The sequence below is a fragment of the Zingiber officinale genome, chromosome 3A (assembly GCF_018446385.1).
Source record: "Zingiber officinale cultivar Zhangliang chromosome 3A, Zo_v1.1, whole genome shotgun sequence".
Lineage (NCBI taxonomy): Eukaryota > Viridiplantae > Streptophyta > Magnoliopsida > Zingiberales > Zingiberaceae > Zingiber > Zingiber officinale.
The window spans coordinates 34162098-34182044 of NC_055990.1; the positions used below are offsets into that span (position 1 = coordinate 34162098).

The 19947-nt window shown below is 37.5% G+C and overlaps 4 protein-coding genes across 8 annotated transcripts in view; 3 read left to right on the forward strand and 1 right to left on the reverse strand.

The window, feature by feature from the left end:
* The window catches only part of LOC122051711 (heterogeneous nuclear ribonucleoprotein A0-like), a 34679-nt gene extending 20515 nt beyond the window's left edge, over window positions 1–14164 (forward strand). For both annotated transcript variants that reach the window (XM_042612944.1, XM_042612945.1), the window contains exon 4: window positions 13864–14164. The gene's annotated coding sequence lies outside the window, so the exon portion shown is untranslated. The remainder of the gene's footprint in view (window positions 1–13863) is intronic.
* On the reverse strand, window positions 547–5911 carry LOC122051712 (protein BCCIP homolog). Of its 4 annotated transcripts, XM_042612948.1 has the most exons (10): window positions 5762–5862; window positions 4866–5705; window positions 2928–3099; window positions 2784–2860; window positions 2448–2699; window positions 2161–2370; window positions 2011–2076; window positions 1652–1750; window positions 1523–1579; window positions 547–987 (listed from the first exon to the last, which is right to left on the reverse strand). In XM_042612948.1, the coding sequence occupies exons 3-10, from the start codon at window positions 3088–3090 to the stop codon at window positions 889–891; spliced, it is 1023 nt and encodes a 340-aa protein (XP_042468882.1). In that variant the 5' UTR covers window positions 3091–3099; window positions 4866–5705; window positions 5762–5862; the 3' UTR covers window positions 547–888. The 4 variants fall into 4 exon arrangements, with proteins under 4 accessions (XP_042468882.1, XP_042468880.1, XP_042468881.1 ...); XM_042612946.1 differs by lacking the exon at window positions 4866–5705 and having other exon boundaries at window positions 5762–5911; XM_042612947.1 differs by having other exon boundaries at window positions 4866–5878.
* Window positions 9269–14164, forward strand: LOC122051710 (heterogeneous nuclear ribonucleoprotein A0-like). Its single transcript, XM_042612943.1, has 4 exons — window positions 9269–9451; window positions 9800–10029; window positions 10132–11362; window positions 13862–14164. Exons 2-4 carry the CDS (start codon window positions 9808–9810, stop codon window positions 13867–13869), a joined length of 1461 nt encoding a protein of 486 aa, XP_042468877.1. The 5' UTR covers window positions 9269–9451; window positions 9800–9807; the 3' UTR covers window positions 13870–14164.
* Window positions 14165–14284: 120 nt separating this feature from the next.
* On the forward strand, window positions 14285–16885 carry LOC122051716. The gene is made up of 2 exons (XM_042612962.1): window positions 14285–14691; window positions 15302–16885. Exons 1-2 carry the CDS (start codon window positions 14430–14432, stop codon window positions 15538–15540), a joined length of 501 nt encoding a protein of 166 aa, XP_042468896.1. The 5' UTR covers window positions 14285–14429; the 3' UTR covers window positions 15541–16885.
* The last annotated feature ends 3062 nt before the right edge of the window (window positions 16886–19947 follow it).

Genomic DNA, 19947 nt, shown 5'->3' on the forward strand with positions numbered 1-19947 from the left:
ATCTCATTTCAGAATCAAGCACGCGATCAACATGTTTCAAAGTAAATCCGTTGACCAACATTGATCAGAGAACACGGCACAGAAACGTAGAAGGTTTTTTTTTTTACATCTAGCCGAATACTTTTGACCCAAAAAATCTAATAAACTTCTGCTTAAACAATAGTGCTTTGTTATTTTATTATTGTTATTTTTTTATTGGGGCTTAATGTGATGGTAAATATATGGATGAGTTTTGTAAGTAATGAGGATTCAGTTTTCATGCCGCATGGTGCTGGGATTCAAATTTTATATTATTCATTTATATATTTTTAGTTTTAATATTAACTTTGTCTTCATATTCCCCCCAAATTTTTCTTGTGTGGCATTTGTTCACCTTTTGAGCTTCTGGAATTGATACTGAAAAACAAGTCGATTGAACGCATAAAATATTAACATTTAACTCATTGCATTCATTTCAAATAAACTCGTTTTAATGAAAATTTTAATCCTTAAATTTCCAAGAGGGTTAAGAATAATATTTCATTCATTTTGAATTATAAGGAACAATTTAGAGCATAAAAACAACTCTTAGTCAAAATTATTAAATAGTCCAAACAAATTCATTCCGACTCACACGAACATAATACAATAGGTAGAAGATAAACATTAAGTTTTATCTATTGTTCATATTTCAAATCCAATCAAAACAGATTATCTTATCAAATTGTATTTAACGTTGTCTACTTTGCTCGGCGAGAAGCTTCAGGAAAAACGAGAACAGAGGCAAAAGGAGCGGGGTGCCGACCTCGGCAACAAAAATCTTCAACTGATTTGCCATGCCAAGCTGCATAGACTGCAAATTGGTTTGTCTGCTTAGCGCCAAAATTATAGGCCTAGTGCTTGCAAGTGTCAACATTCAGCCAGTAAACACTTTAACTTCTCTCGAAACTTAGAAACTTCGCTAGCATCTATAACCATGACCAGCCCCTTCTCCTTGTAGTTCTTCATCTGTAGTAGCATAGAACAACTTTCAGTATCAGTAAATTAAATCAAGCAAAATAATGTGGATGGCTGATCATAGACATTCATGAAAAACCAAATAAAACTCTGTTGGATATTTCTTTAGTTCTCTAGCTTTGCACTGAACTTGATGAAGGCATTCATCTGAATATGTTATATTGAAATCTCTGTCTAGCAGTATTTCATAGATTTCCAAATTTAAATAAAAAATAAAATAATTCATTCAATGTCCTTTTATTAGAACAATTTAATCTAAGGTAAAATATGAATGTGAGTTGCCATAAGACACTTAAAAGACAGAGCAAAGTTTATTAAATTTGGTTGTCATAAATACCTTGCATGCCATTAACTAGTTGCTAGATATCATAAGATAAAAAGTGAGAATGCAAATATGGAATGTAGAGTAGCATATATCCACCAAATGCCAATAAGTTATAAAACATTGAAAACATTTTCATATTGTTAACATATAAATGCTTAGTAAGAAATGAGTAATGAATCAACAAGGAAACACCATGCATACCTCACTAGGAGAGGGCCTCACAGCACGCAAAGCAAAAGTAAATGAAAGTGAGCTCAGCTGAAATCGAGAGAGAGAGAATGTGAGAGATTTTGTTAGTAAGCTTTGCAATTTAACTTTTTTCCATAGTACCTCTTGAAAAATCTCGTCCTCTGGCTTGACATATATTATAGAGTCCCTAAAATCAACATCACCCTTCATGTTTGCTTTGCTTTGTTTGATGGCTTTGCTCTGAGGTTGAGAACAAAAAACGAATCTAAAAATCATTCTAGAACTAGCATGAACGAAAACATATGGCTATTGAGAAGATCCCCAAAAAATAAATAGTGGCTTGTACACACTTGAGAGGCATCACTTACAATGACCATAGCTGTAACTATTTCATGAGAAAAAGAATACCACTTGTTCTTTATCTCGGCTACAATTATTGACAACCAACCACCAAAGAATACTAATGCAAACTAACACCAATGATAAAGCAATCAATTTACCTCAAAAATTCTAGTAACCAACACATAATACTTGAAACAGAAGGAGTCCCTAAGCTCCTGCGTTGGCTGAAAGAAACAAGTAGACGTATAAATAACCAAAAGACAAATGCAACTTTAAAGATATTTCATGTACAGACGTTTGTTGCTAACCTCATCTTCAGTTGCCCATGCTATCTCATCAAATAATGCATCATACAATGGAGGCACTAACTGGTAGGGGCAGTTGACAAAGCGTTGAGAAACTAAAAGGCCCACATCACCCGCTTGTCGTTCCAAATATGTCTTAATCTTTTTCTTTGTGGCTTTCTCAGTACATGCTTCAAGCAAGAACTCTTTGAGTTCCTTGATGCATCTGTGATGCTGGGAGCAATAAAACTTCAGATTACAGTACAAAAAATGAGCAAGGCAAAAGGTAATATAGGTTTACTAAAGATGACCTGGTATCTTTGCAGATTAATAGCACTGATAATGCCAAAAGGACCACCATCATCATCATCTACATCTCCTACTTCATCTTGTTCATCCAATTTGACAACTGTACCAACAGTTGTCTGCTCCAAGATCAAATCCACAAAACCACTGAGGTCCCATGGCTTGTTGTCAAGGTAATTGTGAAGAAGAAGCTTCACCCCACTGAAATCCCCTGGCCTAGGGTCAAAGAACCCAAAATCTGCATGTAGCATGTCAACCTTACCCAAGCACAGACAATATCAAGTGTTAGCTCTAAATCATAATAAATTAGGATGTAAAACGTGCAGAAGCACTTCTCTTACTTGTTCCTCGTCTTCATCCACTTCTTCAAATTTGGCATGCTCAAGACATTTAGTGGGTTTCAGCTCAGGAATGGAATCTTAGAAAATGAGATGATGTTAGAAGAAGAAATGGAAAAGACAAAGAGAGGGAAGAAGTGACAAAACCTGGTGACTTAGTGAAGGCCGAACGCGAATAGGTAGGGGCAGAGCAGCTGAATAAAATAGTCCGAGCAAAAGAAGAGAATCCAAGAAAGGGATGGACAATTGGGACACCATGCCGCTTTGAAGGCTGTTGGTGGTTCATGTGTCTCCTCGATAGTGGAACCATAAGTTTTTCCTGAGTTGAGCACTAAATATCACTAAAAATTTTCAATACAAAATATGCATACTTCAAGAATCAAAATTTTATAACTCAAAATTTATTTGAATTAATATATGACAATAATGGAACTAAAAAATTTATTAGGGCAACCCGATGCACGAAGCTCCCATAAATGAGGGGTCCCGGGGAAGGATCGAACCACATTGGATCTATTATACGTAACTGTTGTGCTTAAAGGATGTTCACATATCTCCACAATGACAAATACGATTTAACATAACACTTCCTCATGCCATTGTGGAGATATGTGAACATCCTTTGAGTACAACAAATGATATCAGATCCATAGTCTAGATCAAATGTCATATGGGGTGGCCTTGAACGAAGTTGAGGGTAGGCCTGGAGCTAGTCATGAGTGACCGGATGCTCGTGGAGAGGCCCAGAGCAGGTCAAGGTGCACTTAAAATGTCCAAAAACATTCCCATTCAACACAGTTAATTCTTTCTCTGATAAATCATAATCCCTAATCTAGGACTTCAGAGAATAACACCAAAAACTTAATTCAAATAGACATAAATACCATTACTACAAAATAATTTAAAGAATTTCCATGAGTAAACGGTGCAATAGAAGGAAGTGGAAATGTGAACTTGGATAGCAATTTATATTTCATAGAGGAAAGAAGAAAGTAATCACAATAACATCGACTACCTAACCCAATTGTCACATATTTATTTCCAGAACTTTGGTCTATGCAATCAAATTTACCAGAATGTGTCTAACAAAAATCAAATCAATAATAACACTATAAATCAGTTCAAACAAAAATGAAGTTATATGATGCATAAAAAAAGGTTTCTGGGAAGAATGAATTGTTGATATTTCAACCATATAATCTAGGTAGACATACAAATTAACACATCTTTCAGAGTCAATTGCAGAATAAAGCTCAAGTATACAATAAAAGTGCGGGTGAAATTTTTGAAAGAATAGACAAGATAGTTAAAAAAATCATTAGTATGAACATAGCATGAAATACTTATTTCAAACTATTGTATATATAGTTAGGAATATTTCTTGAAAAGCAGCATAGTAAACTCAAGCTCTTTTGGAACAACTTAAACAAAAAAAATGGAAATAAAAATGTGGTTCAGAATTATGATTTAGTTAGTATTTCATCGGATACAATGACATAGTTCTTCTATTCTAATACCTTGTACCCGGGTGATTGATTAGACAAAAACTCCAATCAGTTCCACCAAGCATTAAAAATTTGGCACTACGCCAATTTTCCACTTATATAATCATACGTATTGTGATCTATGCAACAAACACTTCGATCCTCTTACCTGACGTCCTCTATGAAGGTTCAATATTACTCCACTAAGAAAAATCTAATCATCTAACCCCTAACACGATAAGCAAGTAACAATTTCCACTGCCTAACAATCAATAATTTGAACATTGATCCATCTCAACTATAACTCTAAACTCGCATAATAAAAACTTCCACTTTCAACTTCTTACATTCTTTTCTATTGTATCCACATACAATTGAATCTCCTATCCTCGATTGACTTTTGAATGATGTCAATTCGCTTGCGCAGCTTAGCAATACAACAAATTTAGCACACCCATAATGCCAAGACGACAAAAAGATGATCTGGATCGACAAACGCTTCAATTTCGCACCAATTTCACCCGTTCTCGCGATTCCCAACAAATGAAACACAGTGACGAAAAAAATATCAGCACATCCAAAGCGAGAAATGAAAACGAACCAGAAGCTGGAGAACCGTGGCCCACGCGCCCGAATCAGCAACGCAAAATTACAGGAAGATCCAAGCGAAGGCGGCGTAAAAATGAGAGAGAGGGTAGATCCGGGCGGATCTACCTGAGATGGCAAGGAACCGGGTCGCCCAAGGAAGCGATCTCTGAGGCGAGGATTTTCCGCTTCTCGCCCACCGTTTTCCTCTTCCGAATGAAATCCCTACACGTCGCTTCTGAATTGACCGTTCTTCCTCCGTCGCCCTTTATTCTGCTCCTCCGCCACGTTGTACCTTAACGAATTACCTCGTGCGCCAAATAAGCCCAAATGTGGGGAAACCCGATTTCCTCCGTGCCAGCGAGGCAAAGGGGGATGATTCGGTAGATATCTTAATCAATAGATACAGATATCTATGTATCTCCCGCACTCGAAGCGACAACCATTTGCAGCCGTGCGATCTCCCCCAGGTGATATGGAACTCGGAGATAGCACCGTCGGATTTCACCAGGACTGTTTCGACGTCACCTTGCCGAATTGCCGCCCAGCGGAACAGCTCGGCCCGGATCTAGCGGGGTCCGATTTGCCGGACCACGAGCCGGAGCCGCTCCCTGGCTTCTCCAACGGACTCTACGCGGAGCAAAATGGACGGGTCTTCGTCGTCCCAGCCCACGAGCGCGCTGCCGTCCAAGAGCTCTCCCGCGGTGGGGCTGACGAGGCATCTGTTATTGGTGAATGGAACGGGGGCCATCCTCAGCATGGTTCGTCGGAACGGGTGTGGAACGTCCGGAACCGGCGTTCCGGCACGGGAACGCCTCACGCCGTTCCAAAGTTCCGGTAAATAACGTGGCTTGCTCTGAAATGCCGTTCTCGGACGTTATAACAGTAAAAGAACGGATCGGAAATGATTACCTCCTGATGAATCGGAAAACGACGTCAGAGGCGCTCCGGCGTGGCCTGATCGGGAAGCTTGCGCGCTGTCGAAGAAGGCGGCGCGGCGGCAATTTGGGGTTGCTACGCGTGAGAAGTGAGACAAGAGAGAGGAGACGGAGAATTTAATAAATAAAATTTATTTTCTAAAAATAAAATCATTTTAATATATAATATAATAAAAAATCATTTTAAATTTTTAAAAAATCTAAACAAAATCTATATAATCATATAAACCTATTTTCTTATTAACTATTATTTATATTATTATTATTTTTCTAAGTAAAATTAATTAGATTAAATTTTAATTAATTTTAATTATTATCATTATATATATATATATATATATATATGATCCGGTGGTAAGGACGGGGGACCCTCGTTGGCGGAAGGTCAACGACACGTGGAGGTCAATGGTCAAGAGGGTCAACACCAAGGTCGTCCCGAGCTGACAGAGGTCATGCCGAGCGAATTGGCGGGCCGACCAAACATCCGGCTGACCTAACATCCAGCCATAAGTCTCCCAGGCCGGACGAAAGACAGTCCGACTAGGGGTCGGGTTTCCGATGCTCTAAAGTAAAAGAGTCTCTGGGCCGAGCGGACAGGTCGCTCGGCCGAGCCACAAGACAATAAGACGCAAGTCCATCCGAGCACATGAGCAGGGCTTCCCCGCCCGGTCCGAGGTACCGGAGCATTCCCGGAGGCCATGAGCGTCGAGCGGTTGGTCCGCTCGGCCCGGGAACAAGTAAGAGCGCAAAAAGACAAAAAGGACAGCTGGTAACTTCATCCTCGAGACACCTGCCGCCGACAAACAGCATGGTCGGCGGCCAGAACGGATAAAGTATCGTACGGTGGAAGTTTCCACCGTCACATCAGGGATATGCTCGGATGATTGCGGAATGACGTCAGACATACTTTTCTGACACAACCCTACTGAGGTATGTTTGGAGAAGCGTGCCCGCACCTCCCCGAGGTCCTATATAAGAACCCCCAGATTTTGATGGAGGTATGCGATTCTTAGCGTTACTTTGCTCCTCTTCTTCGCTGCCTGACTTAGCGTCGGAGGGTCATCGCCGGGAAACCCTTCCCGGCTCGGCTTCTTTGCAGGATTTATCGGAGGTCTACACCATTATCAGAGGGCAGCGGAGAGCGTTACGTCCCCAGCGTCTATCGACTCTACGCTCGGACAGGATCAATATATATAATATTTATTATTTATTATTATTATTATTATTTAGTATTTTTTACACAACTTTAAATGATTAGTATATCATTAAATATTTAGTACGATAAATTACTAATAAATTAAAATAATTTATTAAGTGATATATATATCCGGATTGCGACCGGAGCTTCGATTGGACCAAAATCTACTGATGAATTTAGAGAGCTCCGATTGCACCCATTTCAGTTCCTTTGGATTTCTGATATTGCAAAAAGTTCAAATATGGTGTCCATTATTTATTTCACCTTTCTTAGATGTTAATATATAAAATCAAAGGATCGGTAAAAAAAACAGACGTTGGGTCTGATATGAAATCATATTAGTCCCAACGTGGGCCTGATATGAAATCATATCAGGCCCAATATGGGCCTGATATAAAATCATATCAGGCCTAACATGAGTCTGATATAAAATCATATCAGGTCTAACTTTCATCAATGCTGGAGCTCTGTTTTTGAGGTTTTTCCTAGCCAGAAACTATTAGCTTTTATAAAACCGCGTAAAACTCTTAAAATGAAATGCACATTAGCTTGCAAGTAGGTGCATTGGGAATTACTATAAAAGAATCACAAAATAAGATCATTGAGTTGCAGTATTTGATAGCAGCACTCAGGTACTTGTCATGTTACCTTAATAATAATATGAAGAATTTTATTAAACACAAAAGACACTATGAACCCTGAACTGAAAAACATAAATTTTCATTTCTAGAATTGAGCATTTAACATAGTCTAATTGCTGGTATACCTTACATCGTAGTCATTTGTAAGGTTTCTATTTGTAATCCTGATAGATTATAAATAAGTTAACAAAATATGAATATTTATGAATATTGATAAATTTCTAAGATGACTTGAATTAAGTGGAGTAGAAGGTTTTAGGGGCAAAGAAGATCAAAGAAATATCTTCTTAGAATAATTAATATGATTTAAATAGTCTGAGGATTACTAGTGGTAGAGAATATACAATTCAGTGATGAGATGAGATCCATTTAATCAGATCTAAATAACTCACAAACAGAGCTCTTGCTGTAAGAGATGACCTAGTTAAAGATCAAGGTGCTTTGCACTAATGTACCATAACTTGGCTTTCCAAGTTGGGCTTGATATGATATCAAGCTCAACGTGATTTTTTTTTTACTGATTATTTGATTTTATATATTAACATCTATGAAAGGCGAAATAAATAATGTACACCATATTTGAACTCCTTACAACATCAGAAATCTATAGGAACTGAAATGACTGCAATCGGAGCTCCCTAGGTCCATCAGTGGGTTTCGGTTAAAATCTACTGATGGACCTAAGGAACTCCGATTGTTGTCATTTCAGTTCTTATGGATTTCTGATATTGCAAGAAGTTCAAATATGCTGTCCATTATTTATTTCGCTTTTTCATAAATGTTAATATATCAAATCAAAGAATCAGCAAAAAAAAAACCTATGGTGGACCTGATATGGAATCATATCAGGTCCAATGTGGGCGTTTTTGACGATTCTTTCATTTTACATGTTAACATCTATGAAAAGCCAAAATAAATAATGGATATCATATTTGAACTCCTTGTAATTTTAGAAATCCATAGAAACTGAAATAGGTGCAATCAGAGCTCTTTAGGTTCATCAGTGAATTTTGACTGAAATCCACTGATCGACCTAAACAACTCCGATTATATTTATTTTAGTTCTAGTGGATTTATGAAATTATAAAGAGTTCAAATATGTTATTCATTGTTTATTTTTTACTTTTTCAAATGTATTAAAATATTATTAAAAAATTAATTAATGTTATTCATATATTCTGCATGCCGATACAAAAAAGAGAGAAGAGAGCAAAGAGAGAAAAATAATGGAGAAAAAAAATAATAGAAAAGTCAAATTATCATGAGGGTAAAATAGAAAATATAGTTAAAAAAAGTACGTTCTTTGATAAATATCAAAGTAACATACGCCTTTTGATAAATTTAGATCTTTACATGTACCCTTTGGTAAATTGTCGAATAAGTTAGCATATGGAGAAGTTCATACTCCTCCTCCACGACTAACATAATTTTTTTTCTAAAATTTTTTGTTTTATTTTTTTCTTTAATATTTAGGGATTAAATTATAGTATTAAATATAAAAAAATTTTCAAATTGAAAAAAAATTTATAAGTTATATATACGAAATATGCATAAGGTCCTTCAAAACGTAATATTTAGGACCAGTAAAAAAGCGTCTTTTTTTAATAACCAAAAGATATGAAGCGGTAATGGTTAGGAAATCTCATGTTTAAGTTAATAATAGACGAAGGCGCAGAGGGAAAAGAGAAAGAAGAGGAAGGAGAGAGAGAGGCGGAGGCTCCCCTGTGATGCCTTCGCGTTCACCCTCCTCCTCTTCTTCCAACATCGAGGCGGTCGACCGTTCTTCGGATCGCCTGCGCATCTGATGCTTTCCTGTTCCTGATCGGTAAGCCGCTTCCTCCCTCATTTTATCGTCAATTCACTCGATTGTTTGTTTCTGACATGAAGGGTTTTCTCGTGATCTTATTGGTATTGATTTCGCCTTTTTTGGTACTTTTTGCCTCGTACCGATGCTTTGTTGCCTTTTGTCGGGACTGTGGGACAATGGTTGCTTGTCGATTGATTGACGTGGTTAGGCCCCTTGACCAAGATTTTTTTTTTTTTCCCGCGGATTAGTAGCTCGTCGTTGGATCCGATTTTCCGTGATGCCTTTCGGTTGTTCTCGGCTAGTTTCTGGATGGCCAGTATGGTGTCGACGATGATGCCGACGGTTCGTCTAGTGGATAATTTGCAGGGAAAGGAATGGCGGTGGATCCGCGAAAACTCTTCATCGGCGGCATCTCGTGGGACACCAATGAGGATGACCTCAGGGAGCACTTCAGCAAGTTCGGAGAGGTGGCGGAGGTTGTCATCATGAAGGATCGGAACACGGGCCGCGCCCGAGGCTTCGGGTTTGTCGTGTTTACTCACCCTGCCGTTTCTGAAAGGGTTGTCATGGAAAAGCATGCCATTGACGGTCGAATAGTAAGTTAAATCCTTTCTTCTGATTTAATGCGATCTAGATTGTTGTTATCGCCTCTCGAGCTTAGGCTTTGGCTAAAATGGCGGTTCTTAATTAATCTTTAGGTGGATGTGAAGAAAGCTGTTCCGAGGGAAGACCAACAAATTCTTAATAGAAGCAACAACAATAGTATCTGTGGATCTCTTAGCCCTGGCCGTACAAGGAAAATATTTGTCGGAGGCCTACCACCTACAATAACAGAGAATGACTTTAAGAACTATTTTGATCAGTTTGGGACAATCACAGATGCCGTGGTAATGTATGACCATAACACTCAGCGACCTAGGGGATTTGGTTTCATTACTTATGACTCTGAGGATGCTGTGAATAAGGTATTGCTCAATTCTTTCCATGATCTGAATGGTAAGAAGGTAGAGGTCAAGAGGGCTGTGCCTAAAGAACTTTCACCTGGCCCCAACACACGGTTGCAGACTGATGGATATAACTATGGTGTGAATGGAGGAAATAGTTTGCTTAGTGGGTGTACACAAGAAGGAAATAGTTTTCTTAGTGGGTATACACAGGGAAATAATCCAAGCTTATTCAGTGGATATGGTATGAAGATGGATGCCAAATTAAGAGCATTGTCTGCTTGGAGGAATGGGCTCTCTTCCCTAGTCTCTGGTTTCAGAGTAGGAATTGATTATGATCCAACTTTGAGTTCAAGTATTTTAGGAAATGCCAACCTCAATAGCATTCTCAAGTATCAACAGGAATTGAACTCTTACTGCGATAGGAATTTAAATAGGTATAATAGTCCAATGCCATATAGTAGTATTAACCAAAATACTGGTACACTTCTTAGTTTGCTGCCTCAAAATGTATTGGGAAACACTGAACTCAATTATACTGTAAATTCTACAACTGCAAGTGCCTCCATGGCATCTGGGAGAGAGAACCTTGGTAGCTTTAGCAATAGCAGATTGAATTGGGCAAGCTCTCTTCCAATTTCATCTCAAATTGAGGGAAGTTTCTCAGGCTTTTGGGGTGGCAATGTAAGTTGTGTTGGTACTGATAATACTGTTTTAGGAGGAAGCAATTTTGAAAGAAGTGTCTCTCCTCCGGCGGCCAACACTAATCGTACCACTTCATGTTTTAAATATGAAGCAAGCTATGAAAATTTATATCGTGATGATTCAGTTTTTGGAGATCCCACTTGGCAATTATCATTTTTAGACCTTGACGTCACTAGTTCATTGAGCTACAGGCTTGGAAATCCAGACTTAGATATCACAGGCAAAGAAATTGAAGATTTTGCATGTGGTTATTTTGCTAAGAATAAGCAAACATATGCAGGTATCTCAACTTTCTAAACTTAACAGTAAATGAATTTTCTTTGCTTGTTATGTAAGAGGAACATACCATTCTGAAATAATATGCATAGATTCATTGATTCTTTGTAATTCTTAATGCCTATTTAAATATATACCGGTATATATGCATTTCTTAAACAAACATTGTCTACTTGTTTGAAAAATACATATTTAATCGTTCAATATATAATTTGTTATTTTGATGGCTCTTAATTCTTCTTGCCATTGTTGTATAGACCCAAGTTTCAGAATGCCTAAAGTAGGCATATAGAAAATAGGCCCTTCAAAAAGGAGAGAGTGGAAATATTCAGGAATAGGGGAAACACTCAACAAGACACATTAGGAAAAAGAAATATTGTTTTTAAATTTCATTTTTCATTTAAGTACATTGAGATTTTGAAAAGTATTTCTTGTTGAAGATTTTGAACATGGTTTACATCATAGTTAGACAAGTTGAATAACTCGGTTGAAGATGCGAGGGCTCCGGGAGCGAAAATGTTAGCATTGTTTGACACAATTAAAATTGAGAGTGATTTAAATCATGACTATTACTAAAGATGTTTTATATAGACCGCAATGGCAACAAGATTCATAAGGATTCATGTAGGATGCATCAAATAATCAGGATCCACAAATTTGTTGGCATTGTTCACTTGAAAAATTAGTCAAGGTTGATGTAAATAGACGAATATTGAATAATTATTTTACAATCCTATATGAAGCTGCATCTTATCTCTTTAAGGTGTAGGTGTTCCCTATTCTCTTGGAATGATATGGAAGTTGATGATTTAGTTGTAAATGTTGCTGTATGTCGCCCAAATTGTGTCACCTAAGGTAGATGTAACCCTAGTTGAAACAATAAGAGCATGCTAGCGCCCCCACGGGTGTAGTACAGTGGTAAAATACTTGGGGGAACAAATAAGAGAACCCGAGTTCAAATCCCAATAGGGATGAATATTCTAGAGCTCTGCCCCTAAGTGTACATAAGTTGTGCTATGGATTTACTCGGTAGGTGAATAGGGAGAAGGTTGTCTACCTCCAAGATTAGTCGGACAATACTTGAACACCTGGATTATAAAAAAATGCTAGCATGGTACTAATTGATTGACCTAGATTACTAGTCAACCTACTTTTATGTTGTGATATTCTAATAATGAGATTGAATGCGGTGGCTTTGATCATTTTCCTTAATTTTTATAATATAATATAATTTTGGTTTTGTAGGAGATCATTGGCCTTTTTGAGCAATGAAATATTTAGATTTCAGAAGATTGTTCTAATATGGCTGACTCAAATAACCAAACATTTCCAAGGAGCTATGAGTTGCACTTTGTCCTCAGATAAGCTAATTCATGTCGTTATCTCACGTGAAAGTGATCTGGACGGCAGTTTGAATTTTTTTCCCCTTAAAAATATCTGTTTTCCTTTTGACATGAAACTGCAATAAATAGAAGACCCAGGCTATATACATATGCATGTACATACGTACATATATTGATGTTAAGTTGCATGTGAAGTGATCTTCCAATGCAACATGAGACGCACTGTTGGTTTTGTTTACAAAACAATGGAAAGGGATCTTATAGTGACTAAAACAATCTGATCAGTTAAGACGAGCAAGATTGAACAAGTATACTAGAAAGAGTAAAAGTAGTAGAATGTATTTAAGCTAGGTACATATAAAATAAGATCATAATTTGATGAAAAATTATCAGAGTAAATTTGATCAAGAAGGTAGTATTTCATTGCTGCTGGAAATCCAATAAGAAATTTTTATGCTTGTCTCTTATATAATTACTAAGAAAACTCAGCTAATAGTGAAGGGAGCATTTTTGTAGCTTCTATTTATATCCCATCCCTACAAGTTTTAGAAGGTAAAAAATATAGGACCAAACAAATTTTAAAGTAATGAACAAAATACAGTTTTCTCTCTAATTTTGTTCTCTATGTAGTTCCACATGCTGTTCTTCCACCAAGTTTTCATCTATTATGGAAATTTCTCCAGTGGTCTTCTGTAGGCTGTAGCTTAGTAGAGCTCTAGCATTGCTTCAGTCCAAATTCTTAGTGTTAAAAAAAAACTTGTATATTTTGTGTTAGCTCCAAAAATGAACACTGAAGGTCATTTCCCCTTGAACTTGGTCTAGTTTTATATGGTTATTAGTAATGTAATTAAATTATGTTTTTCTCTATATTTCCAGGAGTTTCATACTTTTTTGACTGATTAGGAAAGTGCTTTGACAAATTCAGCTTCTGTAATTTTTTATACAAGAATTCTTTGGTCTGGTTAATCATTTTTGTAAAGGTGATAGATTTACCAACTTGAACCAGTGATTCTAGGTGATAGATGAATGATGTCTTCATTGCGTAAAAATAAAAAATTAATAAGCAAAGAGGCTTTTATCATCTAGTGGTGTTTCTCTATCAAATACTTTCATGTTGCTTCGCATGTGTGATAAACTAATACGTTGTTTTTTTTTGTCAGAGAGTTGAAAGCCTTGTTTCCTCATTTTTCCTGATAAATATGTTCTTATCAAGACTTGAAGCAGAGTTAGAATTCACATGTACAATGATTTCCCTTTCAGTTTTGTTCCAATTTATGGTATTTTCTGCTTGCAAAAAAGCTCCCAGAGTACGACTGAGATTGTTTCCCATCTCTTCTACTCCTGTCCTCATGACAAGTCAGAAACTGTTTGTTTGAGATGTAACTTCTGGTTGAACGATCTCTGTCATTGACCTTAATAGAAATTTGTAAGCATCAGATAAATAAAAAATATGAATGGTGTAACTTCCTGTTTTTTTTTCTCCCACGGATTGACATAGTCGATAACTACACGGCGATATTGGACCCGTCTGGATGAACGTTATTGCTAGAATTTGTTGCCTTTTCGAGTCTTGCTCGTGCCACGAATTCACTGAGCTCATCAATAAGTCGCAGTGCAGGCTTGGGCTTCACTGAGCCCGTTCTATAAGCCGCTTTGAAGGCCTGAGAACGATGGCCAGAAGTCATCTGCAAAAGATCTGCGCGGTGGCAGTCTCGCTGCTTAGCTCTCATGGTTCCGTCTTCTCTCCCGCTCATCCACCAGAGCCCCTCGTTCCTTCTCTCGCCCTGGCATGGCATCCGTCGCCTTGACCGCGGTAGATTCCACAGGACTTTCTCTGTGAATGGCCCCTTGGGGAGGGATGAAACAAGGTCGGAGGTCGATCGGGACAAGGCCCGGGAAGCACTACGACAGCTGGACCAGCAGCTCGAGTCCCTTGCCCAACGAGAAACCCTACCGAGGAAGAAGCGGCCTGCCCCTCCCCCTTTTCTAGGTACTGCGCGTTTACTCTTTTCCATTGATTTGGTTCAGATTAAGGCGATCTTTTGTTGGCGAGTCATGTGGCCAACCAACCCTGAGGCTTGTTGATTTCTCGTTTTTCTTTGTGATTCCGTGGATCATGCTGTTGTTCGACCATGCAAGTGCCTTTTCGATGTTTGATTTTATGCTTGACTGGTAGAAGAACAGGTAAGTAGATCTTAGACAAACCTTCAGTATGGTTCATTTACTTGTTTTGCCTACCTCTCCAAGCAACCCAACTCCTACACTCTTAATGCCTTCGTCTTCTTCGTCTATCATCGTCAACTCAATCAGTTCGCCTAGTTCATCTTTGTTCCATCATCCTTCAGGCAGATCTTCACACAGTCGTCGACGCCTTTTACCCTTCAACACAGTTGACGGCATTGTTTGGAATATAGTACCACGGTTTTATCCATTCAGATAGCTTATTAGCTATGAAAGACTACGCAATGAATTTGAAGTTCAATTCTGTTACTCCTTTTTTTTTGGTCCACTTTAGGTGTCCTGGTAGATGGTCTGCAATATCATAAGGATTTCTTATTTACCTTTAACCAATGCATTTACTTAATTAAATGGAACTGCAGAATCCGATCTTGAGAGAGACTTCATGATGACTGGCAGGCAGGTGGAAGAGATGCCAGAAATTTCAGATTCTTTTCTCGCATACACTGCTGCAGCACTTCTTCTACTTACAATCGTGAACAACATCTTGTTCATTGTGTTCACAAAACCACCTGCTGATGGAAATGAGGAGGTTTCAGACGTTGTAAGACAGCCTCTTGTCGATCTGACAGAGCAAGCAGCTCCACAGCTTGTTGACTAAAGGTCAGTTGCATTGTAGTTAATTAAGTGCACTCTCGTATATGTGAAATGGTAGTTTATTAATTCCACATAACTATTTTCACTGTGTAGATTCCAAACACCATGTATTTCTTTAATCCTGCTATATGTTTTGTTCATGACATCAAATAGTGTTATGATATCTTCTCTTATTCCAAGATTTTGTGAGGAGCTTGATGTAGGAGAGCTCTCAATTATAAAAAATTTATGAGCACAGCACATAGTTTGAGACATAATTAACAACAACAAAAAACAAAAACAAAATTCTACAAAAATTTGTAGGCATTACATTTACAACATCAACAAGACAAACTTTCTTACCCAAGATAGACAATCTCTGTTATCAGCACTTGTAGAACCTTCAAGAGTTGAGTTCCTATGAAACATGGTTCTGCCATCTGCACATGTTATTGCCCCGGATCCAAGTTACATCCAAAACCAAAGAACTTAGAAACACAACAACCATGGTATTCACTGACCTTGAGAGGAGAAATCCCGCGAGTGGGTTTAAACTAGGGTTCTCTTTTGCATTTACTTGCCTCTTCCCATCAGCTGAATCTTGGGACGTCTTGGTGGTCTCCTTAAAAACATTGAATGTCAAGTCATGGATTCTCTTCAATGAAGGATCCTTGGAACTGATTCAATGGAAATGGTAAATCATTTGTAGAAAACAATGCAAAGCATTAGGTACGAAGACGAACAAACAAAAGAACCTGCACAACCGCTTCAGCGACTTGATAACAAGGGCTTCACAAGAGCCAGGCATTTGACATTCCAAATCCATCAATGACTCCGTGACTGCAGCGACTACAGCTCCTCCAGACATATCACCAGCAACTTGCAGAATAATATCAAATGCAGTAATAATCAAGAATGATAGTGCAGGTGAAGCAGCTGCAGCAGAAGCTCTGGTCTGAGTTAGTTCTTCACTTGATGAGAATGAGAATTCCTCGATGCCTTTTGCACACCAGTTTTCTCTCTAGAATATTCACAGGCATTTTACTTCAGGAGAAATGTTTATTATGGCCAAGTCATAAGCATCTTATACATGATTCATCATAGCATGCCTTGAACAAGAAGCTTGGTTTTGAAGGGTTTTTTGGGTGTTCATGCCTTCTTTTGCATTGACCTTTGGTCTTCCTCTGTGAAGCAAACACAAAGCATGATACAGATATGAAAAGTTTTTGTAGAGTGCACAGTGTAACAAAAAACCTTATTCTCTCCAAAAGCCTTGAGCTTTTCTTGGCATTTCTGATTAAACGATGTCAGAAGCTCCTTCGCACTCGGTCGCTGAATTCAAATTCCAGAAAATTACTCCAGCAGATTAACTCAATGGTGTAAGATGTAACCATGAAGAGTCTACCAGAAAATTATAGATTGCTTCTTGTGTATAAAACTTCGATTAGTTTGAAGAGTTTACATCAGCAGGATCTTTCCTCAAACATAAAGATACAAATTCTCTCATAGGCCGAGAGAAATGCTCATCGAGCTGCATAGAACAAAATGATCATCAAATTTCATACTACGATAAATTAAGTTTGCTTGTAACAGAGAAAAACAAACAAGAGGAGGGTTTTCTTTTGGTATCATGAAAAGAACCCTCATTGGATGGATATCAGCCAAAGGAGGCTCACCTTTGGCCATCTCGATCGCAGTAATTCCTAATGACCAAATATCTGCCTGCAAATCCAATAAGCTTTGTGCAAATGAAACCATTCAACTCTAACCATCAGTACTACCTATAGGTCTCTTGGCGACCGACTAGAGGAGGATAAATAGTATTGCATAAAATTAAACAAATCTTTCTTTAACTTTTATAGTTTTAATAAAACAAATACTTACATAGAAGAAATTAAGAAACTAATTAAAGAAAAAGAGGCAGAGATATTTTACTTAGTTTGCAAGCAGGGGATTACTAATTCAAGATAGTTAAAGCTCATTAAAAAGATTCCTTGGAGCAGAGTAGCCTTTTACAATGTTGACGGCTCATAAACAAGTAGTAGAACAAAAAGAGAAGCGTTTACAAGTGTTGTTCTGAGCTACTGGGATCAGAGTTGTATTTATAGCCATAGTTAGGGTGTCTGAAAGGGTTCCAAACGTCTAGAGGGCGATAAAATTTTATCCCCGTCGCAACAAAACGGTCGGAGGGATTCTGGGTGCTCGAAACAAAAAAGTCAGCATTCTGTTGACTTTTCGGTCTGGGTCTTACGCTCTGGTTCCGCTCGCTTGGGTCCGAGTCTTCCGCTTCTGTTCGCTTGCTTGGGTGATTTCGGTCATTCAAAATAGGGCTCACCCGAACCCATCTTTCGACATTCTCGAGCAATCTTCCGCTTCGGCTTCTAGTCCCTCGGAAACGGCGTGCACCTCCTTCTCATCCGCTAGCGTACTTTTTCACAGCACTTCGTCCCTTGGACGCACCGACCTCGTTGACTCTCTCCCATGTCGTCCTTCTTGCTAGCTACGTCTTTCACTCGACCTCCTGTGCTCCTAAGTTCCTGCATACTTAGACACAGGTATTAAAACATAACAGGACTTAACTTGACTTTGTTGATCACATCAAAACTATCACAAAGTACTTACAATCTTTCCTTTTTTATGTGAGGAACTCCAAGTTAAGTTAGAGTAAACCAACAACAAATAACAGTTATGAAATTACAAGTACAAAAAAAATTGTACCCTTCCCCTAGATTTAATCTCTAATTCTCTCCCTTTGATCACATTAAAATGGGATAGTTTATGCAAATAACTGGAAATAAATGAAGCAAAGTCTAAGGGATAAAATATAGTGACAATAAAGAAAATCAAGAAGTTTTAAGTTTTGAAAATATGAATTTTTTAATTTATAAACAATGTTCAAAAATAATTATTAACATTGAAAAATCTTGAAATATTTTCTGAGAAATATAATAGCTAGTAACTTTATAGAAAACTTTTCAAAAATTGAATTTTTTTTTTTAAAAAATGGTTCCATAAAATGACATACTTGTTGCGACGTTGGATCAAAGTACCGATGCTGCTATATATATATTCAAGGAAGAGAATAAAATTTTATTTAAAGATTTGAATACCATTGCTTATCTGATAATGTATGAATTTATTCATGGTGAATAAGTCCGAATTATGCAAAAGAGGACTGAAAGCCAAAAATCTCAATTAATTCCACGTCAAGAAGAAGGATCTAAATTCCATTCATCTCAAGAAGAAGGATAAGGATCTCAAGATCCTTTGAATGACTCTAGTTAATTTCATGATTATTTCGGTGATTTATTAGGAAGTGATTTTCTAAAATATTAAACAATGATTTGTTTAGTATCGTAATATTATTATAGTTATTTTGAATGTATGTTTACTTTAGTATTTGTCGTATCTTTAAATTGTATGTTGGGCTATTATGTATTTTATATTTATGCAATTTAAAATTTTAAATGTTTGATTGTGTGTTTGTTGTAAACTTACCGCTATTATAAATTTTAAAATATTTATAATCTTAAGTAATATAACAAATATTTTTAAATATTACTTATTTAAGTTAATAACTAATATAAATTTATAACATATAAAATTTACATAATAAATTTAATTAAATTAAATAATATTAATTTATAATATTTAATAATATTTTAAATATGCATTTAATATTATAATATATTACATTAAAAAAAGGCACTTGCACCATTTTGGTGATGCTGCACTGTTCACTTGCACCAAAATGGTACAAATTTGGTATTACATTGGAGTTTATTTGGTGTTCGTTTTACACCAAAAAAGTGTAAAAGGATATCAGTTGGAGATGATCTCAGGCCCCTAATAATGATGGCTCTCCAAAAAACGGGTCAAAGCTGGAAGGATTAACTAACGTGGAGGTCAAAGTCAAGTGATCAAAGGCACGTGGACTGCTAGACCTAGAATTGTTGACCAGGCTATGTTGGCCGAGCGGACCTCGCATTAACGGTCGGACGTGAAGTGCCGACCGTACCTCCAGAGTGGCCATCCTTTATAACTTGCAGATGAATTCGAAGCTAAGTACTACTTTACCCGGCCCATGACCCTGTCCGGTCGAAGCTAGGAGCTGATCGGACATATGGCACATCCTAGACAAAGTAAGGGGCTAAGTGAAGAATGAGTTATTAATTGCATTATGTAAAGCCGAACGGGCGATCTCCCGGTCGAGTGGTGACCGGTTGGCTTACAACAGGATCCATATACATGTCATATCGAACTCTTTTGAAAGTTTGTGCAGAAAAGGACAACGAATATCCCATCGGTAAATCATCCTTTAGAAGCACTTTATGGCCTGTCCTTTCTTGGGAAAGCTTTGGAAATAATGCTAATGCTTTGAGATACGTGTACAACATAACAGAGACACTATAAAATGGATTTCTATTTATAG

Excerpts from the sequence above, each read along its gene's own strand:
- LOC122051712 (XM_042612946.1), bottom strand. The coding sequence starts at position 3,090 with ATGGTTCCACTATCGAGGAGACACATGAACCACCAACAGCCTTCAAAG. Across the intron at positions 2,371-2,447 it reads TTAATCTGCAAAGATACCAG|CATCACAGATGCATCAAGGA; the intron begins GTCATCTTTAGT and ends TATTGCTCCCAG. Across the intron at positions 1,751-2,010 it reads TGGTTACTAGAATTTTTGAG|AGCAAAGCCATCAAACAAAG; the intron begins GTAAATTGATTG and ends TCTCAACCTCAG.
- LOC122051710 (XM_042612943.1), top strand. The coding sequence starts at position 9,808 with ATGGCGGTGGATCCGCGAAAACTCTTCATCGGCGGCATCTCGTGGGAC. Across the intron at positions 10,030-10,131 it reads ATGCCATTGACGGTCGAATA|GTGGATGTGAAGAAAGCTGT; the intron begins GTAAGTTAAATC and ends ATTAATCTTTAG.
- LOC122051716 (XM_042612962.1), top strand. The coding sequence starts at position 14,430 with ATGGTTCCGTCTTCTCTCCCGCTCATCCACCAGAGCCCCTCGTTCCTT. Across the intron at positions 14,692-15,301 it reads TGCCCCTCCCCCTTTTCTAG|AATCCGATCTTGAGAGAGAC; the intron begins GTACTGCGCGTT and ends ATGGAACTGCAG.